Source organism: Lepidochelys kempii, chromosome 6, assembly GCF_965140285.1.
Source record: "Lepidochelys kempii isolate rLepKem1 chromosome 6, rLepKem1.hap1, whole genome shotgun sequence".
In the NCBI taxonomy this organism is placed as follows: Eukaryota; Metazoa; Chordata; order Testudines; family Cheloniidae; genus Lepidochelys; species Lepidochelys kempii.
The window spans coordinates 104,724,461-104,752,144 of NC_136385.1; the positions used below are offsets into that span (position 1 = coordinate 104,724,461).

The 27,684-nt window shown below is 41.4% G+C and overlaps 1 protein-coding gene across 14 annotated transcripts in view; it reads right to left on the reverse strand.

Annotated features, from left to right (window-relative positions):
* BTBD7 (BTB domain containing 7) overlaps positions 1 to 27,684 on the reverse strand; it is a 114,632-nt gene that overhangs the window by 34,814 nt on the left and 52,134 nt on the right. The window contains exon 4 of one of the 14 annotated variants that reach the window (XM_073349499.2): positions 4 to 6,437. The exons of the other annotated variants lie outside the window; for them this stretch is intronic. Coding sequence (XP_073205600.1) covers positions 6,418 to 6,437 — 20 coding nt within the window. The 3' untranslated portion in view covers positions 4 to 6,417. Of the gene's footprint in view, positions 1 to 3; positions 6,438 to 27,684 lie in introns of those variants that run through there. 14 annotated transcript variants of the gene reach the window in all.

Genomic DNA, 27,684 nt, shown 5'->3' on the forward strand with positions numbered 1-27,684 from the left:
AAAAACAAAACAGAGCAGCAAGACTACTAGAGGCAGTTTAATACTTAAGGAGAACACGCACCTAAATCTGTACCTAAGGTCTTATACGGCTCCCATCACTGCATAAATCTAAATAAAACTAGAAGAGCCCTGTAGACAAAGATTAGAAAGGGTCAAACTATGGAGTTCTGAGTACATTTAAAAACATTTATAACCGTGTTTCAGCATTCTGATGTATGCAATCATTCAAACTGAATCTTCTTAAAGCCAAACAGAATTATAATTTTGTTCATCTGCTTGTGTGCTCTAATAGAAAGAGGAGGTTACCTGTAACTGGAGGTGCTTTGATATGTGTGGTCCCTATCTGTATTCCACCAAGGCTTATGCGCATGCACCATGTGCCCGAAGCCAGAGCTTTTAAAAAGTAGTAATGTCTGTTGGTCTCCGCATGCACCCTTGTTTCACCTCATATCGACAGAGGTGATAAAGGGTGGGGCGGACCAACCATGCCCTAGAATCATAGAATATCAGGGTTGGAAGGGACCTCAGGAGGTCATCTAGTCCAACCCCCTGCCCAAAGCAGGGCCAATCCCCAATTAAATCATCCCAGCCAGGGCTTTGTCAAGCCTGACTTTAAAAACTTCTAAGGAAGGAGATTCCACCACCTCCCTAGGTAACACATTCCACTGTTTCACCACCCTCTTAGTGAAAAAGTTTTTCCTAATATCCAACCGAAACCTCCCCCACTGCAATTTGAAACCATTACTCCTTGTTCTGTCATCAGCTACCACTGAGAACAGTCTAGAGCCATCCTCTTTAGAACCCCCTTTCAGGTAGTTGAAAGCAGCTATCAAATCCCCCCCTCATTCTTCTCTTCTGAAGACTAAACAATCCCAGTTCCTGAGCCTCTCCTCATAAGTCATGTATTCCAGTCCCCTAATCATTTTTGTTGCCCTCCGCTGGACTCTTTCCAATTTTTCCACATCCTTCTTGTAGCGTGGGGCCCAAAACTGGACACAGTACTCCAAATGAGGCCTCACCAATGTCGAATAGAGGGGAACGATCACGTCCCTCGATCTGCTGGCAATGCCCCTACTTATACATCCCAAAATGCCATTGGCCTTCTTGGCAACAAGGGCACACTGTTGACTCATATCCAGCTTCTCGTCCACTGTCACCCCTAGGTCCATTTCTGCAGAACTGCTGCCTAGCCATTCAGTCCCTAGTCTGTAGCGGTGCATTGGATTCTTCCATCCTAAGTGTAGGACTCTCCACTTGTCCTTGTTGAACCTCATCAGATTTCTTTTGGCCCAATCCTCCAATTTGTCTAGGTCCCTCTGTATGCTATCCCTACCCTCCAGCGTATCTACTTCTCCTCCCAGTTTAATGTCATCTGCAAACTTGCTGAGGGTGCAATCCACACCATCCTCCAGATCATTAATGAAGATATTGAACAAAACCGGCCCCAGGACCGACCCTTAGGGCACTCCGCTTGATACCGGCTGCCAACTAGACATGGAGCCATTGATCACTACCCGTTGAGCCCGACAATCTAGCCAACTTTCTATCCACCTTAGAGTCCATTCATCCAGCCCATACTTCTTTAACTTGCTGGCAAGAATACTGTGGGAGACCGTGTCAAAAGCTTTGCTAAAGTCAAGGAACAACACATCCACTGCTTTCCCTTCATCCACAGGACCAGTTCTCTCATCATAGAAGGCAATTAGATTAGTCAGGCATGACTTGCCCTTGGTGAATCCATGCTGACTGTTCCTGATCACTTTCCTCTCCTCTAAGTGCTTCAGAATGGATTCCTTGAGGACATGCTCCATGATTTTTCCAGGGACAGAGGCGAGGCTGACTGGCCTGTAGTTCCCAGGATCCTCCTTCTTCCCTTTTTTAAAGATGGGCACTACATTAGCCTTTTTCCAGTCGTCGGGATTTCCCCCGATCGCCATGAGTTTTCAAAGATAATGGCCAATGGCTCTGCAATCACAGCCGCCAACTCCTTTAGCACTCTCGGATGCAACGCATCTGGCCCCATGGACTTGTGCATGTCCAGCTTTTCTAAACAGTCCCGAACCACTTCTTTCTCCACAGAGGGCTGGTCACCTCCTCCCCATGCTGTGCTACCCAGTGCAGTAGTCTGGGAGCTGACCTTGTTTGTGAAGACTAGGCAAAAAAAGCATTGAGTACATTAGCTTTTTCCACATCCTCTGTCACTAGGTTGCCTCCCTCATTCAGTAAGGGCCCACGCTTTCCTTGACTTTCTTCTTGTCATTCCTCTGCTGAAGAGTGCTGCTTTGGAAAGGCGGCAATAAAGCGTATGGGTTGGTTGAGGTGAAAACAGGAAACCACCTTTAGAAAAAAAACTTAGGATGTAAGCATGGGAAAACCTTGCCCTTATGTAATGTGGTGAAAGCGGGGTCTGCCATCAGCCCCCCATTTCGCCAACTCTTTTCGCAGAGATGGTAGCTATCAGGAAGGCAACCTTTATAGAGAGAAGAGAAAGAGAACAGGAGGCCAGATGTTTGAAGGGTGGCTTCATGAGTGCCATTAGGACAAGGTTACGGTCCCACTGCAGAGTGATGGGTTGGACAAGGGGATATGTTCACACAAGGCCCTTCCAGAACCTAACGGTCAATGGGTGAGTAAAAACTGTGTCCTTCCATAGAGGGTGTGGAAAACACTAATGGCTGTGACATGCACCTTGATGGAGCTGAGAGCGAGTCCTGATGCTTTTAGGGATAGGAGATAGTCCAGGAGGAGCAGAATGCCAGGTACCAGACTGTTGGGCTCAGAAGACTAAACGTTTCCATTTGGCCTGGTAGGATTGCCTCATGGACTCTTTCCTGCCACACTAGCGAAGATGCCCATCAACAAAATAGGTTCTTAGGTGAAGCATCTGCAGGTCTGAGTGTCTGATCCTGCCTCTGTGTTGAGTGAGGAGTTCTGGAAATGTTGGTACCATGAGTGGATGATGCGGAGAAGAAGGGGAAACCAGAACTGGAGAGGCCAGAACAGGGTGATCAGAAGGACCCTCTCACTCTCCTGTCAAATCTTGTGAAGGACATGGGGCAGAAGCGGAGGGAGGGAAGGCATAACTGATCTGGTCCTATCAGTCAAGGACCAGAAATTGCCCTGGGAGCAGGCTCTGAGCATGCCCCTGGAACAGTACTGGGAGTATTTGGCGTTGGAGGCAATGAGATCCCTGGCCAAAAGCCACCAAAACGTCAAACAACAAAAACGTCTGCAACTACTGAGTCATGTAGCTCCCATTCATGGTCAGTCACAAAGTTCCTGATGAGAGAATATGGAACTACATTCTGAGTCCCCAGGAGATAGGCTGCTGACAACAGGATACAGTGCACGATGCACTATTTCCAGAGGCGTACCACTTCTGCACAAAGTACTGGAGACCTCATACCCCTTTGCTTGCTTATGTAGTAAACTGTAGTGGTATTGTCCAACTTGAGAACATGACGGGAGTGGATGGATGGGAGAAAGACGTGACATGCTCGTTGTACTGCCCGATGCAGTAGGATGTTGATATGCAGCCTGTACTTCCAAGCAGTTCGAGTTCCTTGAGTCATGTGGGCACCCCATCCATCCAGCAATGCATCTGTAATGATCAGCATGCTTGGGGAGGATGGAAGGAAGGACATCCTGGAGCAAACCTAATTTGTGTTTGTCCAACACTGAAGGGAGGACAGTCAGAATGGCATCCAAGGAATGGAGTGGAGAATGGGCTCTATAACCACAGTTGTAGACAGCAGAAACAACAATGGTATGGGCACAGTGCCACATGGCCAAGAAGGGAATGGCAAGCACTGATCAGAACTTAGTGGTTGGAAGTTAACAAAATGATCAGTTCCAGCCGGGTTCAGAACTGGTCCTCTGGCAGGTAAGCACATGCAGAGGTCATGTCAACCAATGACCTGTGCTCCAATGAACTCCAGGGACTGTATGAGAGCCAAAGTCAAATTTTTTGGTATTTCTTCTCCTCCTCTCCTCAGGGTGAGCATGATCAGCTGGGATGTTGACGCTTGAGTTCTTCATCTGGACCGTGCCATTAGCAACCAACTGTTCATGTAAGGTAAGATGAGGACTCAATGCCGGAGGTGGACCGCCACTACAGAGAAAACCTTGGTGAAGGTCCAGGGAGCAGTAGTGAGTCCAAATGGGAGAGCTCTGTATTGGAAGGGTCAAGGGCCCAGCATAAATCTCAGGGATCCATGCTGGTAGAAAGCTCAACACTGCACCCCCACCAGGGGGGTGACTGGTAAAAGTGGTGGGGCGCAAGGTGGCTCTTTACATGCACTCAGAAATAACTTACATGAAGATAGGGTGTTTTGTGCGGAGGACAGTGCCAAACAGACCTCTGGGTCTCAGGATGCTTTTAGGGAGGCTAATAGGCTCGCTGGTGGAAAACCTGGGAAGCTCTAGATCACTGTGCAGAAGATGGACGATAAAACTTTATAAATACCCAGCGACCGCAGAGTGGCTTTAGAGCATTTAAGTGAATGCAGGAAATCATCAGTTTCTGGTTGAAAAGGTGGGCTTCATCGAAGGGGAGGTCTTTTATTATGTTCTGAACCACTCTAGGGAAACCAGAGGAGTGTAATCAGGATTCCCTCCTCACAACAACCCCAGTAGCTACAGTGAGCAAAGATGTGTCTGTGGAATCTACCACAGTCTGTAGCATCATTTTGGTTACCAGTTTGCCTTCCTCCAGAACAGAGTGGAAGCGGGCATGACCCTGTTGGGCAGTTTGTCCACAAAGTCCTCTAACTGGCCATATTTCAAGAAGTCATATTTAGCCAGCAGTGCCAAGTAGTAAGAGATGCGGAACTGAAGGCTGGATGAGGAAAAGACCTTGCAATCTAGAAGGTCTAACCTCTTCTTGTCAGCTGGGTTGGAATGCATGTGCTGCTGCCTGTCTTGCTCTGAAGCAGCTTAGATAACCAAAAAATGTTGTGGAGGGTAAGAAAAACTCAGATCCCTTTGGGGTGGGAGTTCATGTGGTTGGGGTATGCCAGAAAGTGTGGGCTGGTTGGAGAATGGCATCGTTGATCAGTAGTGCCACTCTGGTTGGTATCGATGCATGCGGAATGTCCATCAACTGATGTTGACTGTCCTGCATCAACTCCAACAGAATGTGTAGAGTAGGTGCCACCCTCCCCAAGTGTTCCTGGAATTGGCAGTAGTCGTCGGGGGAGAAGACTATGTCGATGACTCAGCCGCATCAGGAGACAATGAGGGGAACCGCTCTGTATCCAGTAGTACTGTCAGACCCTGGCTAATTGGTGCATCCTCCAGTCCTGGTTCCAAATGTCAACTTGACGAAGGGTGGAGTGGCAAAATATGGGATTCCTCCCAGGTAGACCAGGATAGTTCTGAAGGCAGATATAGCCACCAAGAACCCCAGTACAGCCAGCCAGGCAGATCCTACAGCTGTTGTGGTTGTCCCAATGGAGCTGGGTATCAGTGACTCCTGTGCTGGGGCAGGGCAGGATAGTGCCACTGGGCTGGTGGAACTGTCATGTAATTCTGTCAATAGTACAGGAACGGTGGACCATGTGTACTGTCGAAGTCTTCCCACTCTGATGAAGAGTCAGATCCTTGTTCAAAGGGTGATGCCACTGGAGCTGGTGGAGTGGCGTGAGCCACAGGGGAGCATGCAGGAACATGACTTGAAGGCGGCATGCCTAACATAAGGGAGTGGGCCTGCTTAGGTTGTGAGTGCACCAGAAAATGCGGAGACCTCACTGCACCCAGGGCAATCAGTTCATGAGGGCTGGGAGTGGATTCAAACCTCTCTGGTATCAACAGCACAGGTTCCACAGACAGAACCGGAGCTGGAACGGGAGTGGAGGGCTTCCTCGGAAGCGACGACTCCTGGGACTTCAATGGCACCAATGCAGAGGAGGTACGCTGCTCCGAAACTGGGACCGATGGGTCTGGCTTCTGATGCAACTTCTTGTGCTTGCGGACCTTGGATCATGCTGCTTCTCTGTGACTGGAACTTGTGGACGATGCGGCATCTTTCTTAGGCCTTGAGGAAGATTTATTGCCATGCTTATGCGCATGCTTCCTTGCCTCACAGTTAAGCCCCGGCACAGGCTCTGTAGTGCTGGTACCAGTGGAACCAAATTGGAACTCCATGGTAGGAGGTGAACTCCTTGAGTGCTCAGACTGATGTACCAGGGGGAAGGGGAGAGAGGATCTCCGGCCTGAGTCCAACTGTGGTGCTCTATGAGGTGCTTCTTGAGGCAGAGAACTTGGCCTTCCCAGGTACAGGCAGGGAAGGAGGAGGCAGATAAGGCACCTGGACATGACATGGGCTTCCCCCAAACAGTATAGGCAGAACTGGTGCTAATCACTGGTCCAACGAGCAAAGGCAAGAAGCACAGATCTTGAACCTCATCTTCAGCATAATCATGTACTCAGGCTTGGTGCTGGGGGAAGGGAGGGAAGAAAAGGAAGGGGGCTGTTATAATTAAAAACTATTACAAAAACAGTAAAAGGCTAAGTGCAAGAATAAAACAGTGGTTTTTGCTAAGTTTGGGAAGTGCGTCACAAGGGATGGGAGAACAGCAGAAGCACCGACCATGCGGTGGTGAAAAGGAACTAAGCGTGCTGTCGGTCCACTCTGCCCTTTATTACCTCAGTCAGTACCATGAAGTGAAACAAGGGTGCATGCATGGACCAAGGGACACTACTACTCTTAAAAAGCTCCGGGTGGGCAGACGTGCATAACCGTCAGTGGAATACAACAGGGACGATCGTTTGACGAAGAAACTGTAGTTACTGAATTGAGATACTACACTATGGCTCCCTTTGGTTTAAAAACAAAACATTATCTGAAGTTTTATCAAAAACAATAAAATTCCTTACAAAATGTTTGCGTTTTGGATCACTACTGTTTACACTGATGATGCCACTCTTCTCAAACTGTAACCTGTTTTTATTAAGTACTTTCCATTTAGTTCTGCACATAAAACCAATCTTAATCTTTTTCCATTAACAACCAACTTCAGGTGCAAACCTGCAAATACTTACCACCAGGCACAGTACTTAATATCATGAGTAGCCCCAGGATTACTCATTATAGTAAATTTTATGTCCAAGTTGAATAAGCTGTAACCACTATTATCTTAAGAACATCTATGATGCTTTTAAAAATACCTTGAAATGGCATTGTCCTCAAAGTTAAAAGAGATGGTCAAAGTGTATGAAAAGCTTCTAGGAAATCAAATTAATACAGTAGAGTAACTGTAGGCAATATTACGCATGAATGCTTTGCTATTTATCTTATAGATATTCCTGACAATCTTCTGCAATATCATCCCCTTTAAGGATGCATATTAAAACAAAAAAAAATATTAAGAAATTGTTTTAAAATTATTTTCTATTACTGAATCTCACTGGTGGACTTCATTCTGTTCTATTATATATTAAAGATGTATAATATGGTAGCATCCAGAGTGCCTAATCCAGATCATGGCCCCTTTACGCTAGGAATTGTACAAGCACGAAGAGCTCATATGTTGACAAAGATAAGGTTGACAAAGCTGATCAGGGTATATTAATGAAATCAAAAAGATACAAACCACTATGAACAAAGGTGAAAAGTCAGTATAATGATACATAAACATTTTCTCCACTTCTGTTGTATCCAAAATGGTAGTAGATAGGTATCAAATATACAAGAGTAGTAAGATTTATATAACTCCCCAAATAAACATAGTGCTTTACAGACAAATTAAAGGAAGTCCCTACTACAAAGAGTTTACTTGGTTGTACACATGCTGGTTTCATTATTTTCATTTATAATTTGTTATTAAGACACCGTGTGAGATGCTTTCATCTGAAAAGACAGTCACTTCATTGAGCATTCTGGGGAGAGTTCTCAGTTTATGTAGTTGATGTTATGTGGGAAGAAACATGCAGGCACATGGGCTTCACATTGTGACCCACAGATAAAGCAAACTTATCTTCTGTTTTCTGGCAGGAGGGAGTCAGCTATAGGCAAGGACCTCCAGCTCCCAAGAACTTCACCTGGAGCCGTCAACCACAGTGCAACCATTTTTTGAGGGTGCCCTGGTCTCCGGAGAGAGACCAGCAGTATTTGAAAAGTGACTGAATATTGAGTGCCAACAGCAGTGTGCTCAGTGGATGGCCTCTTATTTTTTAATTCATTTCACCACACTGGTGCTACAAAGCCCAAGTCCATTGATTTTTGAGGCATAGTTCAAGGTCCATCTGTTCTTTTCAGGCCTTCCCTGAAGTAATAACCACTGGATTAACACAGTTTGTGTTTTAGAGGGCTGTGGTGGTTATAAGTGTCTTGTTGACTTAGGGTTGAGATTTCAAAAGCATCTAAAAAAGGAGTCAGGCTCTTTACTACTGAAAGCCCATGAAAGTTAGGCAACTAAAGGAATTCAGCGTCTTTGAAAATCTCAACCTCAGTTTTATTATCCTCCCCTGCTCTCCTCACCTCCCAAAAATGGCAACAAACAAATCTAGTGGTATCTCTGATGAGCAGATTTCTGTACATTTTAAATTTTAAACACTTAACTTGTTAAATTTTCAAACAAACACCTTCATTCTTTCTCGGTTGCCCCTTGCGCTTGGAAGGAGCTCCCCATAAGCAACTACAAAGTATTATCATCTAATCCCTCCTTAAAACTCTCCTTCTCAGTGATACCGAAAAAAAATTCAGAGTGTTAAGGCCGCTAGTGTCCTATGACCACTGCTGACTAATAATGTCTCATTGTCTCCTGGTTGTTTTCCATCTGTACGAACTGTTGTCTTGTTTTATATTTTTGAATGTAAGCTCTATGGGGTAAGGCGCATTTTTTGTTCTATTTATACAGCATCTATCACAAAGAGGTCCTGATCCAGGAGTCAGAGTTTATGCCCAGAAGGGATCACCAGATCATCCAGTCTGACCTGCATATCACAGGTCACCTACACACAAACATTAAACCCACCGACCAAAATATTCCAGCCCACAGGAGAGGAGATTATCATGTGCCACAGGCAGAGAACAGGAGGGACCAAGGTGCACTAGTGCCCAAGGCCCTGCAATGGCAGGAAATTGATTAAATGAAATATAGCCTGATGATCCCAACAAGTGACCTGCACCCTACATTACAGAGGAAGGTGAAAAAATCCCATTGTCACTGCCAATCTGACCTGGGGGAAGTTACTTTCTGACCGCACATATGGCAATCAGTCAGACACTGAGTATACAGGCAAGGACCAGTCAGCCTCAGAGTGAGAATGGTCGGTACCACCTCAGGACACTGAGTGGGGTGGGCTGGTGCTTATCCCCAACTGGGGCCATCCCCGATTGTTCAGGGGAAGGAGATTAAAACAATACATTTGGGGGAGTGGGAGAGAAATCCCTTCCTGACCTCTATAGGTTATCAGCTGAAGCATGAGATTTTAGGAACACAAGATATAAACCACAAGGGACTCCAAGGGCTGCAGAACCCTGCACCCCATCATTACAAACAGCCCTATCATAGCACTCATAAATATGTCCAACTCTCTCAAAACTAATTTGTCTGCACAACTTCTTTTGGGAGGCTGTTCCAGAACCTCACTCCTCTGAGAGTTAGAAACTTTCGTCTAATTTCCAGCTGGAATTTGTTCATAGATAGTTTATACCTATTTGTTCTTGTGCCAGAAGTATTCTTTAGCTTAAACAGCTATTCACCTCTCCAGTGTTTACCTTCCTGCCTCCCCATCCCCCACACCCAATGTATTTATAAAGAGCAATCATATCCTCTTCTCAACTTTTGTTCTGCCAGGCTGAACAAGCAAATCTCTTCCAGTTTCCACTCCATTTCCCTGGTCATCCTAGTAGCTCTTCTCTGCACTTGTTCCAGTTTCAATTAATCTTTCTTGAACATGAGTGACCAGAATTGTACACAATATTCCAAATGAAGTCTTACCAGTGCCTTATACAATGGCATTAATACTTCTCTCTCTACTGGAAATGCATCATCACATTTGCCTTTTTTGCAGCCACATCACCCTGGTGATTCATAGTCATCCTGTGATCGACCAACATACCCATGTCTTTCTCCTCCTCAGTTGCTTTCAAATGATGAGCTCCCAGCTTACATTAGAAATTCTTATCAGACCCTAAGTGCATGACCTTGCACTTTGAATTTCATCCCATTTTTGTTATTCCAGTCTTCAACACTGAGGGTGAGTGGAATATTATTCAGGAAAACTTGGATGACCTTGATGATCCCTCCCAACTTGGTAGCGTCAGCAAATTTCATTAGCACATTCCTACTTTTTGTGCCACGCTAATTTATAAAAATATTAAATAAGATTGGTCCCAAGATCAGTCCTTGAGGAATTCCACTGGCAACCACCGTCTGGCCATTCACCTATCAGCATAACCCATTGCCATCTCCCTTTAGCCAGGTCCTTACACACCTCACAAATCTTGTGCTAATCCCCATCATCTAAAGTGTAACTAAATTTCCCATGCGGTTCCATGTAAAATGCTTTACCGAAGTCCAAGTATATTAGATCAACTGAATTTCCCTTATCTGAAAAAAACAGTTATCTCCTTAAAGAAGGAAATCAGGTTAGTCTGGCATGATCAATCTTTGGCAAACCCACCGTTGCATTATACCCCCTTTTCCGTTTGCCTTCATTAATTTAATTATTCTTTCACATAATTTGTTCTAAAGCCTTGTACACTACTGAGGTACAGACTAACAGATCTAATTGCCTGGATTGCTCTTTTCCCCTTTTCTTAAATATGTGTATGACAGTAACTATTCACTAGTTATACGGTATCACTCCCAAATAGATAACAAGTACTTTTAATAAATATACATAAGAACATAAGAATGGCCATACTGGGTCAGACCAAAGGTTCATCTAGCCCAGTATCACTGTCTTCCAACAGTGGCCAATGCCCTGTGCCCCAGATGGAATGAACAGGTAATCATCAAGTGATCCATTCCCTGTCGCTCATTCCCAGCTTCTGGCAAACAGAGGCTAGGGACACCATCCCTGCCGATCCTGGCTAATAGCCATTGATGGGCCTATCCTATGAATTTATCTAGTTCTTTTTTGAATCCTGTTATAGATGGATGGATTTATATAGATGCAATATGATATTTTCTGCCTTATCTCTCCCTTTCTTAATGATTCCCAACATTCTGTTTGCTTTTTGGACTGCCGCTGCACCTTGAGTGGATGTTTTCAGAGAACTATCCACAATGACTCCAAGATCTCTTTCTTGAGTGGTAACAGCTAATTTAGACCCCATCATTTTGTATATACAATTGGGATTATGTTTTCTAATGTTCATTACTTTGCATTTATCAACACTGTAGCTCTTCGCAGTCTGCCTGGGACTTAACTATCTTGAGTAGTTTTGTATCATCTGCAAATTTGCCACCTCACTGTTTACTCCTTTTTCCAGATCATTTATGAATATATTGAAGAGAACTGGTCCCAGTACAGATCCCTGAGGGACACAACTATTTACCTCTTTCCATTCTGAAAACTGACCACTTATTCCTACCCTTTGTTTCCTATCTTTTAACCAGTTACCAATCCATGAGAGGACCTTCCCTCTTATCCCACTACCACTTACTTTGCTTGAGAGCCTTTGGTGAGGGACCTTGTACTTAAGATTTTCAGAAAGCCTTTGACATTATATTCCCCCTTGTTCACATGCTTGTTGACCTCCTCAAAGAATACTAGCAGATTGGTGAGGCATGATTTCCCTTTACAAAAAACATGTTGATTCTTCCCCAACAAATTATGTTCATCTATGTGTCTGACAATTTTGTTCTTGACTATAGTTTCAACCAGTTTGCCTGGTACCAAAGTCAGGCTTACTGGCCTCTAATTGCCAGGATCACCTCTGGAGCTCTTTTTAAAAATTGATGTTGCATTAGCTATTCTCCAGTCATTTGGTACAGAAGCTGATTTAAATGTTACAGACTACAGTTAGTAGTTCTGCAATTTCATATTTGAATTCCTTCAGAACTCTTGGGTGAATACCATCTGGTCATGGTGACTTATTACTGTTTAAGTTTATCAATTTGTCATCTAATGACACCTCAATCTGGGACAGTTCCTCAGATTTGTCACCTAAAAAGAATGGCTCAGGTTTGGGAATCTCCCTCACAACCTCAGCCATGAAGACCAATGGTGAAAATTAATTTAGTTTCTCCACAATGGCTTTATCGTCAGCACCACCATGTTGCACGATGGACACTTGACAAAATTACCATACTTAGTGACAGACATTTGGGGAGGTTATGTCATTCAATCATTCAATTTTTTGAGAAATTACTACAGACCTCAAAATTTTTACCACTGACATGTTGCTGACCCTTTAGCACTTGATCATCCAGTGGCCCCACTAGTTATTTAGCCGGCTTCCTGCTTCTGATGTACTTAAACATTTTGCTATTACTTTTTGAGTCTTTGGCTAGCTGTTCTTCAAACTCTTTTTTGACCTTCCTAATTATATTTTTACATTTCATTTGCCACAGTTTATGCTCCTTTCTATTGTCCTCACTAGATTTAACTTCCACTTTTTAAAGGATGCCTTTTTGCCTCTCCCTGCTTCTTTTACTTCGTTGTTTAGCCACAGTGCCACGTTCTTGGTTCTCTGTGTTTTTTAATTTGGGGTATACATTTAATTTAAGGCTCTATTATGGTGTCCTTTAAAAGTTTCCATGCAGCTGGCAGGGATTTCACGTTTTGCGCTGTACCTTTTAATTTCTGTTTCATTAACCGCCTCATTTTTGTGTAGCTCCCCTTTCTGAAATTAAATGCTACAGTGTTGGGCTGCTCTGGATATTTATATTATGGGATATTTATATTATGGTTTCTATTACCAAGAGTTCCAGCTATATTCAACTCTTGGACCACATCCTGTGCTCCACTTAGGACTAAATCAAGAATTGCCTCTCCTCTTGTGGATTCCAGGACTAGCTGCTCCAAAAAGCTCCAAGAAGGTGTCGAGAAACTTTCTCTCTGCATCCTGTCCTGAGGTGACATGTATCCAGTCAATATGTATCAATGACTGAATGACAGATACATGTATCCAGTCAAGTTGAAATCCCTCATTGTTGTTATTATTATTATTATTGAGTTTTTATTTTAATGGCCTCTCTAATCTCCCTGAGCATTTCACAGTCACTATCAGCATCTTGGTCAGGTGGTCGGTAATATATCCCTACTGTTCTATGCTTACTATTAGAGCATGAAATTACTATCCATAGAGATTCTATGGTACAGTTTGGTTCATTTAAGATTTTTACTTCATTTGATTCTACTCTTTCACATACAGTACCACTCCCCCACCAGCATGACCTGTTCTGTCCTTCTGATATATTTTGTACTCTGGTATTACTGTGTCCCATTAGTTATCCTCATTCCACTGAGTTTCTGTTATGCCTATTATATTAATATCCTCATTTAACACAAGGCACTCTAATTCACCCATCTTATTATTTAGACTTCTAGCACTGGTATATACAATCAATCTCATGTGCCAGCTCTTTCAGTGTTCTGGGATAGAAGTTATTCCCCCACACTCACCCAATTTGAATGCATTAAACCCTAAACAGCCCCCCGGTGCTGTAACGATATTAAAATAAGTGAAACTGCTAATAGCCAAGATGTACTTAGATAGGCTTCTGCAGATTGTCTTGGTGAACCCAAAAGATAGATCTTCATTATCCACCAGATAGCAGCCATATGCCATTGTAGAGCTCCAAGAGCCACTCAGCTCCTTAATGTTGACTGCCCCCTGGGATCATAAAGGGATACACTCATTGAAGCAGGTCAGTAGAATTAGAGTGGGAAATGACAACTGCATTTACTTTAGGACTGAATAGCCAGTGCTCATGGATACTTGGTTCCAGATTATGGTTTTCCAGAGGTTCTTGGTAGGTTGATGTCAGCATCTGAAATGGCACAGCCTATTTTAAACCAACTTTTAGATGGAAGTATGAACCAAGAGAACTTTTCCCAGGAACACTTTGGAAGATGGTGATGTTCTTTACAGAGGAAGTCTTAGCTTCTCTTATGGAATTTGTTGTAGGCATTTCAGTGCAAGGCGGCCGCATACACCTATAGGCCACAACATGGCTGAATGCTAAGAGAAGAACAGACTTTCACAAGAGGTATATCTGAGGACTCCTATGCCTCAACAAGTTAAATGTTGCCATCTTAGTCACTGGTGTCGGGCTCCCTGTAGAGTTTCAGGAAAGGGTGGTGCCTTCAGTGAGATAAGCACACTATTCCCAATGGTGACTTAGTGTGGTGAATCTCAGAGCTGTCTCCTGATTACAGTGAATAGAATTGCTGTCAGGAAGGCTAGAAGTAGATTTCTGCAAATTCAGTGCTCCTGCTCTCATAGTATTTGAAGATTTGTCTCCCCTCACCCTCTACAACTGCATGGGCCAAGCTTCAGTTTAGTATATATGGAAGGCCTACTTGGGGCATCGGCTGCTTCTAGGAGCAAGGCAAAAACAGACTGGACCCTGTAGTGAGAGCCTGTGGAAGAGGGAGTGCCAGATTCAAATATCCTCTATTCAAATTGGCTGCCCTCTATTTTACGGACACACCCTTCATTTATAGTGGTGATGTCCAAGGCACAGAAAAAAAATATTCTCTGAAAATGAAAGCTGTTAAATAAAAGTAATGACCAATTAAAACAGAGACCTACACACAAGCTCTTGAATGCTACTTACATTTGTGTAAGAGTTACAGTTGTCTTTCCTACATGTGCAGACCTGGGATTTTCAAAGGAACCTAATGAAGTTGGGTGCTTAATTCCCTTTAGATCCTTCAAAAATCCCATGTTAGATCTTTGAAGATTAACATTTAAAAGAAAGGCTATTTAAAAAGGAGGGGGTAAGCTGAAATCATTTGGGAAGTTTAGCTGTTAAAATACTTCATAGTGTGTTGCAAAATGTCATAAACCGGATCTTGGAGCTTAATTTGTATGGTTTAGAAGCCATTTTAACTACCATGAGATTTAATAATTTACATTTTAGTGAACTGCTATTTTAAAACCTTTTCCATTTTGATTTTAAATAAGAAGTTCTAGCAGAACTTGGCAATGAAAACCTATCAGCTCTGGGAGATGATTTATGATGGTATGTTTAGAAGAAGGATTAACTTTTCTAAACAAAACAGTCTGACTTCTTGAAGGAGTTTTTTATGAGGTGGGCTTGTTTTTTTGTTAGATTTCTTGTTGCATTCATTCTGTCCCTGCCAAATTGCACTGCAGGTTTTTGTGCAATCTGGTTATAAAGAGTCAGATTTGCAGGCAAAAAGACTATCCGATTACTCCAAAAATGTCCTGAAGTCTGAAAACTACATGAAAAGATTTTTGGTTCAAAGGAAATAAGCAGAGCTAAACACTCTGACATCACTCAAAAGGAAAGTCTCTTCTCAGAATCCTAAAGAGATTTATTTCAAAGTAAATGCTGTTCATATATTTTACACCTAACATTTGTTTTTGGAAAAAGATGACTACAGCTGTACTGTGCAAGACTGAAAATCTGCATTTCAGTGAGATTCTTATCACATACTTGTCTAGTCCTGAGAAGCTGAACAACATTACTAAAAAATGCAGAAAAGCAAAAGAATTGATCAACTGTCTTAAATTTTCTATTGAGATTGACAGGTGTATAGTGACCATATATATCACTGATTGGATGCAAGGCTCATTTGAAGTACAGAATAAAGGAAATAGTCCTTTCTCCAAAACAGAATGTGACAGAATACAGGCACATTAAATAATTCCTTGGTAAGCAAGGAAGTGTTAGGCAATAATGGAACTCTCTTTTGATTATCTAAAAAAATTGGTACATCTTGAACATTAGGCTATGGAAAGAGTCCAATTTAGTCTCTTTCCAGGCAGTCATATGGCTATGAGTGACAGCCACCTGGCAAGGAAAAAGATTTACCTAAAGGATATTACGAGCCACAGTGTTGTTCCTCCCAGTGGAATGGAGCTTTCTGCTCCCATGTAAAAGTACAATAAGGCAAGCCAAAATAATTTGAAGAGCCAAGAGCACAAAAATTAACAGCAACTTTTAAAAAAAAATATATCAGAAGCAGGAAGCCTGCCAGGGAGCGCATGGGGTTACTGGACAATCAATGAACTAAAAGAGCATTCAAGAAAGACAAGGCTATTGCAGAGAAGTTAAAAGAATTCTTTGCATCAGCCTTCAATGCAGAGGAAGATCCCCACACCTGAGCCATTCATTTTAGGTGACAAATCAGAGAAACTGTCTGAGACTGAGGTGTCAGTAGAGGTGGTTTTGGAACAAACTGGTTAACAGCCATAAGTCACCAGCATCAGATGGTATTCATCGAAGAGTTCTGAAGGAACTCAGATATGAAACTGCAGAACTGTGGTACATAACTTATAGCTTAGATCAGCCTCTGTACCAGATGATTGGAGGATAGCTCATATAATCCTAATCTAAAAAAATTAAAAAAAAAAAAAAAAGGTGATCCTGGCAATTATAGGCCAGATAACCTAACTTCATTACCAGGCAAATGGGTTGAAATGATAGTTAAAGAAAAAACCCACTAGAAATAAATGTTCAGTTTTCACAATGGAAAGAGGTAAATAACAGGGTCCCCCGAAGAATCTGTACTGGGACCAGTGCTGTTCAACATACTCATAAGTGATCTGGAAAAAAGAGGTGAATAATGAGGTGGCAAAATTTGCAGAGGACACAAAATTACTCAAGAAAGCTGACTGCAAAGAGTTGCAAAGCTTGACCCAGTGACAAAATGGCAGTGAAATTCAGTCTTGGTAAGTGCAAAGTAATGCACACTGGAAAAAATAAACTATACATACAAAATGATGGGATCTAAATTAGCTGTTACCACTAAAGAAACATTTCGGAGTCATCATGGAAATATCTATTCACTGTGCAGTGGCAGTAAAAAAAAGCTAACAATGCTAGGAGCCATTAGGAAAGGGATAGATTATACAGAAAATATCATAACACCACTATACAAGCCCATTGCAACCACACCTCGAATACTGTGTGCAGTTCAGGTTGTCTCACCTCAAAAAAAAGATACTTTAGAACTGGAAAAAAAGCAGAGAAGGGTAACAAAAATTATTAGCGTTATGGAACAGTTTCCATGTGAGAAGAGGGGAAAAAAAGGGCTGTTCAGGCTTAGAAGAGAGACTAAAGGGTAGGAATGACAGAGGTCTATGATTTTAAAAACCATGAATGGTATGGAGAAAGTAAATAGGGAAGTGTTATTTACCCTTTCACATAATACAAGAATAAGGGGTCATCAGATGAAACTAACAGACAGCAGGTTTAAAACAAACATAAGGAAGTAATTCTTCACACAACACAGTCAACCTAGAGAACTCACTGACAAGGGATATTGTGAAGGCCAAAACAATAACTGGGTTAAAGAACGAACTACGTAAATTCACAGTGGATAGGTCCATCAATGGCTATTAGCCAAGACATGACTCCAACCATCCTTAAGATTCCAACTGCCAGAAACTGGGATTGGATGACAGGGGATGATCACTTGAAATTGCCCTGTTCTGTTCATTCCCTCTGAAGCATCCGGCACTGGCCACTGTCAGGATCCTGGGCTAGATGGGCCATCAGGTTGAGCCAATATGGCTCTTATGTATTTCAGTCCCCAAGATTCAGATGGGGGCAACCTTTCCAAAGACCTGTTTGCCAGACTTGCCGGAGAATATTCTAACTCCAAGCTTTGGCAGCCATTACCACGATCTTTAGGAGATTCCCATGGAGCCAAATTTTGCCCTTCACATCTCTTATTGTCTCATACCTCTACAAAATTATCAGACTATTTCACAGGAGACAAACACAGGCTTCTTTTGTAGGATGTCAATTTGCTCTCTTAGGCCTTGGCTAGACAAGGAAAACAGGTGCTTTTTCAATCAAGTTCTCCTGATTGAGCTAACTTTGCTCAATTGTTATTCAGTGGGATTTTCAGTGTAGACAGCCCTTTAGCTCAATTTGAACAGATTGAATTATAGCCTGGGGTCTTGCCAAAGCGATAATTCACCTTGCTATAAATCAAGCTGAATGCAACTACAGTAGAACTTCAGAGTTACGAACTGACCAGTAAACCACACACCTCATTTGGAACTGGAAGCGTGCAATCAGGCAGCAGCAGAGACAAAAACAACAACAAAAAACAACCAAACAAAACAACACCACAAATACATTACAGTATTGTGTTAAACCTAAACTACTAAAAAATAAAGGGAAAGTTTAAAAAAAATTGACAAGGAAACTGTTTCTGTGCTTGTTTCATTTAAATTAAGATGGCTAAAAGCAGCATTTTTCTTCTTCATAGTAAAGTTTTAAAGTTGCATGAAGCCAATGTTCAGTTGTAAACTTTTTAAAGAACTATAACATTCTGTTTACAGTTAAACATTTCAGAGTTATAAACAACTTCCATACCCCAGGTGTTCATAATTCTGAGCTTCTACTGTAACAACTTAATTGGAGGAAAATAAAGAGAGGAATTCTTCCCTATTCTGGACAAGACCTTGAATCAAAACCCCACGTCTCATCTAGCACATCAGATCTAAATTTCTTGGTAGGAACCTTAGATTTATTATTTTAAAGCAGCAGTGGACCAAAGGGAGAAAGAGACCCGTGAAAGAGAGGTGATGTACCAGTTCTGCTTGCTGGAGAAGGTATCCATCCAACAGAAGCCCACAGAAAGGGGTTTATGTGCACAGGGATGTACATGGAAGGCAAGGAGAAATTTTAACTGGGGATCCAGGTGTCAGTGGGTATGTCTACACAGCAACTGACTTAGGCTCGCAGGGCTTGGGCTGTGGTGCTGTTTCATTTCTTTACAGACTTCCGGGCTTCGGCTGGAGCTCGGCCTCTGAGACCCTCCCACCTCGGAGAGTCCCAGAGCCTGGGGTTTCCAGCCCAAGCCCGGAAGTCTACCCAGCAATTAAACGGCCCCAAAATCTAATGCAGCTGGCACAGGCCAACCGTGGGTTTTTCTTTGCTGTGTAGTCACACCCAGTAAGGGTAAGAGGGACTTGGGGAAGCATTAAAATTTAGATAGGCTTGATAACCATCAGCCATACTATTAAAACTTGGTTGTATGCACAACACAAATTTTTAAGCTGCAACTAATGAGCTTTTAATGTGGTCTTTGTAACTTATTTTCCAAGCATCCCTGTTTGCCTTCCTTAGCCCCCTAGGTCCACTGCTTCCCCCTCCTCCAATTCTCACCATGCAGATTACCAACAGCCCTTCCCCACCCCCTGACCCCAATCTCCTGTAGACCTCAGGAGGTACCCATGTCTTCTTATGTTTCTTGAAAATATTTTAGAACAATGCCTGCCCACCCAGATGCACAGCACCTCATCTCCAATCTGAATTTAGGAGCTTTGCACAGGTAGGTAAAATGTCACAGAAGCAGCAACAGCAAAATGGTGGAGTTATGCCGCACAAACAGGAAACTGCAACCTTTTTAGGAAAAAAAAGGTATACTACACACCAATTTGCATGGCCCCATAATTGCATAGGACACAGGGGGCCTTTCTCAGAGGGAATCTTTCATCGTAATCTGAATAGTCCAGTGGCAGGTACAGGGCAGGCTAACTTCAGCATAGTGCCTTCTCCTCCCAGGTGATTAACACTTTTCTTTAACTTAAGAGATATGGCACTCCGGTAGTATACCATAACATTTAGAAAAAAGGTTTTGGTATCCTCAGCTGATCTTAAGAGTTTGTTTTTACTGCCAAAAAATGTGTTTTTTTACTTCAGGTAAACTAACATGCATATGTGGGCTATCCTGGTTTAAAAAAGAGATCAGCTCACCAAGTTCAAACCTCGGATTGACCTCTCTGAGCTCACTTTGTGGTAACACTGAAGTGCCTTGCTTCCACTGTGCTTTTACCTCAAGATAGCTCACGCACTGTATCAGAGAGGTAGCTGTGTTAATCTATCCACAAAAACAACAAGGAGTCTGTTAGTCTTTACAATGCCACCGGACTCCTTGTTGTTTTCACACAAAGTAGTTACCCTTAGGGGTAAAACAAAAACAGAAAGCTTTTTTTTTTTTTTTTAAACAAAAAGGATAAGTCCTTAGACATACTGATTTTTTTAAAATATGGGTGAGACAAATGGCATTGGTACTCATCTGCTCTCAGTCCATTCTAGAGTTCAGTGACATTTTTTGAGAGTCTTATCTCACCAGGAGATTCTCTGTTTCTTCAAGACAGCAGCCCTTATTAAGCACTCCAAGCAAGCAAGTTGCTCTTATCTTCAAAACAATCCCCAACTAGTGTAATAGTTTGTCCTCACTCACTGCTCTAAGACTTCCTGGCAGAAGACCAAGAGAGTGGCAAAACACTCAGTAGTCCAGTGGGGTTTTCCAGTGCTCTTGTTGGAAAAATACCACTGTCCCAGTGTACATATATAGCCAGTCATCCTGGGGTTTCTAATAGGTGGGAGACCAAATGTGGAATGCCTGCAATCTCTTATCAGATTTAAAGCCCTAAGTGCATACACACGTGTTTTTGTTTTGAGGACAGAAATTCACCATGGAGCAGAGTGAGGCAAGCAAAGACATTTCATTTAAGAAAGCCACATTTGAACTCCAGATTTCAGAGGAGAACAGCTGATGGATTTAAGGCCAGAGTGCCACTTCATATTCTTATCTGGTTCAAAGGGTAATTTCGAGTTTGTTTTCTGCACCTCTGACCTACTTCAACAAATGTAGGTTTCTTTTCTGCTGTTCAGAGGATGTTTACAATTCAACTTTCTCAGGTTTTCAATCTTTAGTTTCTTCTAAACATACTTTATAACCATTAAAAATTTCAAATATTCATGTTACCATTCTTGGAAGGCTGAATATAAAATGTTTTCTTAATTGCTACAATACAAAGTATGATTCTTTGCCCATTTTCAATATACATCTGGCTTTATTTTATGCACTTGATATCCTATTTGATTTTTTCTTTCATAACAGTCTTAAATTTAGTCCATGCACCATTTTGTTTAATATTAATTGTAGCTTATTGTTGTCCATGGAAACACATTTTCTTAGATGGGGCAAAAGGCTATTAACGAACACATTAAATAACTATTATGGATAATTCATATCAAGTTAAGATTTTTCAAGTCAAATATTTAAATTGTGACAAAATAGTTGTGTAATTTACCTACTCTTCACAAAAGCTTCAACAACTGGATTTCTGAAACACTGAATCCACCAAAAGGTCACAGATATCTAACAGTCACACATTTAGCATATTAAAATATTTCCAGGCAAAAAACAAAAGATGTCCTTTTTCCTCGGTATGCTGAGAAGAATATGAATTTTTCCCATTTCAAAATCAAAAAGAACTGCAGCATGTTTGAGTAAGATTTGTGACAATAACGTTAAAGACAGCATGTAATTTCTTCATACAAATGATTCAATAACCAGGAAAAGCACTCACATGCACAGCTTCTTAGTTCATTTACTCTGAAACCTGAAATAGTTCATTTAGTTTGTCACACAGCAAACAGATACACAAAGTTGTATGGATTTAGCGAGCCTGAAGTCTGCATTTACCTCTTCAGCTCTGTTTGTAATTATCAGTTGATAATGGCCCTCAACTTGGCTTCAACATTCCTTAAGAAGCACATTCAAACTGCATGAGCTAAACTGCTGAACAGGAAATAATCATGGAACAGAAGTGAAAGAGCTGCCAAATCAACCAAACTAAAACAGAAGGAAGAACTTTAACATGGGAACAATGTGGGGGAAGCTGTAGTGAGTGGGAAGAGTGGGGGAGGGAGTGCAGTTAGCCAACACTGTTTAGTATTTGTGTAAAGCCATGCACCCTGGAACATAAAGAGGCCACTGAAAGAAAAAACAGGACAGTGCTTTCAATCAGTTTCCCTGCTAGATTTGAATTTCTTTTTAAATGCCATAATTATTCGTAACAGACCAAATCCTCCATTCTAGGAACAGTTCTCAAACTGGGGGCTGTGACCCCCCTCATGAGGTTGTGAAGTTTTTACGTGGGGGTCGCGAGCTGTCAGCCTCCACCCCCAAACCCTCCTTCGTCTCCACCATTTAGAATAGTGTTAAATGTATATATTTCAAAAATGTGTTTTTAATTGGGGGGGGGAAATTGGGTCACACTCAGAGGCTTGCTGTGTATGAAAGGCGTTATTAATACAAAAGTGTGAAAACCACTACTTTAGATTGTGTATTTAGATTGTCTATTTAGATATACTCACTTATATTTACTTTACTTTGTTGAAATGAGTAAACAAGTTTTGAGTACTTGATTATTCATGCTGCACTGATCTATAACTGACATAATATTTGCTCTAACTTTCCCACAATACATTTATGTACATTTAATGTTGCTAGTGTGGGTTTCCTGGCACTTGGATATGTCAGTCCTGCTGAGATCAAGAGTACTTTGATGTTAGATGGTGTGTGCCTCCAGATCAAAGACTGAATAAGGCTTTGAAAGAAATGAAGTGTCTTATTTTTTACTGCTGTTGAGAAACTAAATCAGCATCTCAAAAATAATGATACAACATATAGCAAGAGGCCTGGAATTAAAGTTAATTTTTCAGACAATTTAAACTTGTTTTCCACACCAACTTCAATCTCTAGATAAGGAAAAACTACAGACAGGCAAAATCTTAATACAATTGATATTTACATAGTATGCTACAGTATCTTAGGATCTACAACTCTATAAACACTTACTGCCCAAGTATAACTTTTTTTCCTACCCGAGTAGTCCTATGAGCATTAGGTCCAGTGTTATTGACATAATCGGTCTATAGAGCAGACATGTTCTCTGACCAGTTTAGTTCATACTCCAAAAGGCCCGATCTGATTTCCATTAAAATTTATGATTCTAGAGTAAGTTGCAACACTCCAATTAACTTTAATGGAAGTTACATCAGGCTCCAAGTAAAGCAAAACATTTTCATTTGAACAGTAGAGAGTCCTTCAAGAGCAAATTTATTTTTTAGTTATGAAATAAAATCAATGGCTTCATTCTTAATTGAATACTCAGTTAATCTGAAAGGTACTATTTGATTCATAGCAGATGTCTGGCAGCTATCTAAAGTTTAGCAATTTGGTTTGAAGATTTAGTAAAAAGCTACTAATAAAGGCTAGTAATGGAATTTCAAATGTTAACATCTCCATTAAAGAAAATTAACAAAACTGACGTGGGGCCTTGTCTTGATCTTTATACACAACTTAATAGCTGGCTACTCTGCATGGTATTTGGAGTTGTGTGAAAAATATGGCCGGTATCACCAGGTGGCCTTGTTGCACACAGTCTTCTAATTTTTTTTTCCTATTAGCATGAAAGCAAATGGTCTGCCTTGGGAAGACATACCGTATTGTTATTTTTGATTATGCAAGATAATGTGCAGAGGTTCTTGGAGAGTGTGTTGTATGAGCAACAGAAGAAAGTTTGCTCTCTGCCTTGGTCTCTGATGAGAGTCAATTCTCAAGGCAGAGTAGCCCTTAGGAAGTGGGCTCAGATTACTAAAGAAGGGATTGCCTGCATGCTGTTTGACCACCTCTATTGCAGGACCGGTTGTGTAAATAAAATAAGTTACACTTAGAATATACCCAGACTCTGTGTTACTGACTACTTCTCCACTGGGAAGCCAGCCTGCAGGGCCACAGATAGTAGGACAATGGTATGGAAGAAATAGAAAAAAAAATAGTTGGATTAAAAGCTATAAAAAGTGTTTGCACTAATTTTGAAGCCCACCTTCCAAATGCCCAGTCCGGGCTAGGGCAAAAACAGATTGGAAAAGAGGATCAGCAACCTGACTATCATGAACCAAGATGTTTTCCAGGAAACCAGGGAGAATCAAAGCTTTGGTCAATTTGGAACTTGCTAACAGGGAGGAGCTGCAGCAAGGATTTAAGGAGCTGAAAAAAAATCATCTGTAGAGGTAATGTCACAGGATTCAGCTGCTTGAATTGGGCCAGAGAACTTGGGTGAGACAGGATTTACAGCACTTTTTACCCATTCCGTTATCCAGAAGCACAGATAGATCACTCCTAACTGTCCCAGTTTGAGGAAAAAACTTTCTGGGAGGCTCATTTCATCCAATTTAACATCATACCACAAATGAATGGTTGAAAGGTGGACAGATAGGGTTTTTCTAGCAGCCAATTTAAGTGAACCAGTTCTGATAGGGTTGCATAACTTATCCTCAGAAAAGACAGCTATCCAGACTGTAAAAGCTCCTGATATACAGTTTGGAGCCAGCAATCAGAGCTAGAAAGGGTTCAGCTAAGGCACAGGAAAAGAGCAAAAGTAAAGACCACAACTAAACTAGTAGAGGATCTGAGGAGACTGTTTTATCTAGCATATCCAGATACCTGTGAAGACATCCAGGATACACTGGCAATAGACCAATTTCTTGACGCAAAGATGGATATAAACTTGCAAATCAAAGTCAGCAAAAGGAGACCAAACGCACTTCAGGAGTGAGTGGAATTTGCTACATAGCTAGAATCCTTCCATAGAGCAGCCCAGCAGAGAAGTCAGTATTAGTGAAAAAGGTGGAAGGTGATTGCCCATAAGTCCTACACGCAGAAATCTGTATCTAATATGCAGGATAAAAAGGATTCTAGTTCAATTAATTACATTCTTATTAGTTAGATAAGCTGTCGCTTTGAGACATAGGCTCTAAAAGCAGACAGATTCCTGTTCACTTGCTGAATGTTTTGGACAAACAAACAAAAAAGTAAAAAATGGGAACCTCAGTGGCAAAAAGTAAGCCAGTGATTCTAGTAAATGCTGGCAGAAGAAAGCTCAAAGGAAGGGGAAGAGGAGGGGCAGCTACCAACTGTTCCAGCACAGTGATGTACATTAAATGAGGAGCAATAGAACGGTTAAAAGCCTTTGTGGGAGTTGTGCTCCTGATTCAGAGAAATATGCTGTACCACTGCAACACTTAAGATTGGGTCAGCTTACTCAAATGTCAAAACATGTATCTCAATTGTTATAAGTTCCAAAGAGAGAAGAACACCAGTCTCAGGCTGAGATTCTTGAGAGAAGGGACAGCCTGAATGTTGTTCGACCACCTCTACTCCAGGACAGGTGCGTATAAAGAAAATAAATTACACTTAGAATATACTCTATCTCCATGTCACGTATTCCTTGTCAACTGGAAAGCCAATCTGAAAGGCCCTGAACATCTGCTGCTGCTTTCCAGAGGGGTCGTGTGGTATCAAAAAGAACACTGGTGTGGAATAAGAGTTATACCATCACATACAGTACAATAGGTGGAGTTTTGCTTTGATTAAAATGAATCCTGTTACTTGTGTCATTGCATACATATAATTAGTTATACTTTTCCTTGATAGGTATACAGTCACACATTTAGTGTGCTAACTAGAATAACTATTGTTCTGAATCTTACAGATACCCACAGAAAGTCAGTCAAAATGAAAAAAAGGAACAGCAGTCTGGAAGGCTATTTTGCAAGTTCCGGGTAGCCTCCGTTGTAAATTTAAGATGTTACTGAGTAAACTATGGTTCTACTATGTTTGAAGTTTGAGTCTGTAAATCGGAATCAGGCATAATTATTTTACACTTACCGTACATATTTATTCCATAGGAAAATGAAATAATTAATGGAACATTAAGAATGCACCATTAAGCACAAAGAGGCCAGGAAATACCGGTATTAAAATCGCAATATACAGTATTACCTTTTTTTTCCCCCAACAGTCTTAATTTATTACATGACCATATACTATTTCTGTAGCAAGTTATTACATTTTTTTCATTCTTCATGTGCCTACACTATATTAATATTGTTCAGTATTGCTGACTTAGGCTAAAGTTTACAAAAATGCCAAAGGCTCTCTTCATGAGGAAAAAAAGATATGTTCTTTACTCAAGTTAGTTAACTTGAGTTAACTAGCATGAGTAAAATCCTAGTGAGATAAGGCAGTTTGTAATTTTCACACTAGTTAACAAGTTGAGATAAACACTAAGGAGCCACCAAGCGTTTACCTGGACCTGGACCCTAGGATTTTAATTGTGTGAAAAGTACAAACTTTGTTGTCTTCATCAGAACTTAGCTAAATTTAGTTAACTAAACTGAGATCCAGTTGAGTAAAGAACATGTCCTCACTAGGAAGAAAGGTGTCCTAGGAGCCTAAGTCTCATTTTCAAAAATTACTTAGGATCCTACAACTCACTGAAGGTCAGTGGATGAAATGAATGCAGAATTTGACTCAATCTGAAATAGCTTTTACTGTGTTCTTTTCATAAAGTGAATTATTGACCCTTTAGCATAGAGAGTAGCATATAGTACAAGATGTTTCAAGTTATCTTAGATGATGGGGAAAGTGTGTAAGATATTATATTGTATTTACAAAACTATCTGATCATGTAATTAAAAACTGTACTGAAATACATATCCTCGAAGAGGAAGAATTAGGGTTGTGTGCACACAACTTTAATGCTGGCATTTCTTGACCATTTCACTAGTCTAGTTTATTAACAGCTTCTTTTAATATATAAATAGATTTCCAAGAGTTTTTTAGGGGGGTTGTTTTTCTTAAAAAAAAAACAACCCTGAAAAAGCTTCACTCTCCAGGACTTCAAATTTCCACTGACTTTCAAATGATTCCAAAGATACTATTTATTCCATAATCAGACTGCTTGGTGAGAAATCACTGAACATCTCTGGAACTCTATTCCATGCATCTTAGGTGCACCTCTCATACTTTAAATCTTTTAAACTTAGTATTCTTGGTCACAGCTTCAAATATACTAGATATGGAAGCAGAGAATAGTACACTACTGGAGATTTATGAGAACTAATTATGTGAGGCTAAAATATTACCCGTCTCCCTTCTTCATCTTATACAGTGATCATTGGAAGAACCACTTACTATTGTGAAAAGAAAAGGAGTACTTGTGGCACCTTAGAGACTAACCAATTTATTAGAGCATAAGCTTTCGTGAGCTACAGCTCACTTCATCAGATGCATATCGTGGAAACTGCAGCAGACTTTATATATACAGAGAGAATATGAACCAATACCTCCTCCCACCCCACTGTCCTGCTGGTAATAGCTTATCTAAAGTGATCATCAGGTGGGCCATTTCCAGCACAAATCCAGGTTTTCTCACCCTCCACCCCCCCACACAAATTCACTCTCCTGCTGGTGATAGCCCATCCAAAGTGACAACTCTTTACACAATGTGCATGACAATCAAGTTGGGCTATTTCCTGCACAAATCCAGGTTCTCTCACATCCCCCCCACCCCCATACACACACAAACAATGCGGAACGCAATGCCATCCACAGCCTCAGAAACAACTCTGACATCATAATCAAAAAGGCTGACAAAGGAGGTGCTGTTGTCATCATGAATAGGTCGGAATATGAACAAGAGGCTGCTCGGCAGCTCTCCAACACGAGTTTCTACAAGCCATTACCCTCTGATCCCACTGAGAGTTACCAAAAGCAACTAAAGCATTTGCTCAAGAAACTTCCTGAAAAAGCACAAGATCAAATCCGCACAGACACACCCCTGGAACCCCGACCTGGGATATTCTATCTACTACCCAAGATCCATAAACCTGGAAATCCTGGGCGCCCCATCTCAGGCATTGGCACCCTGAC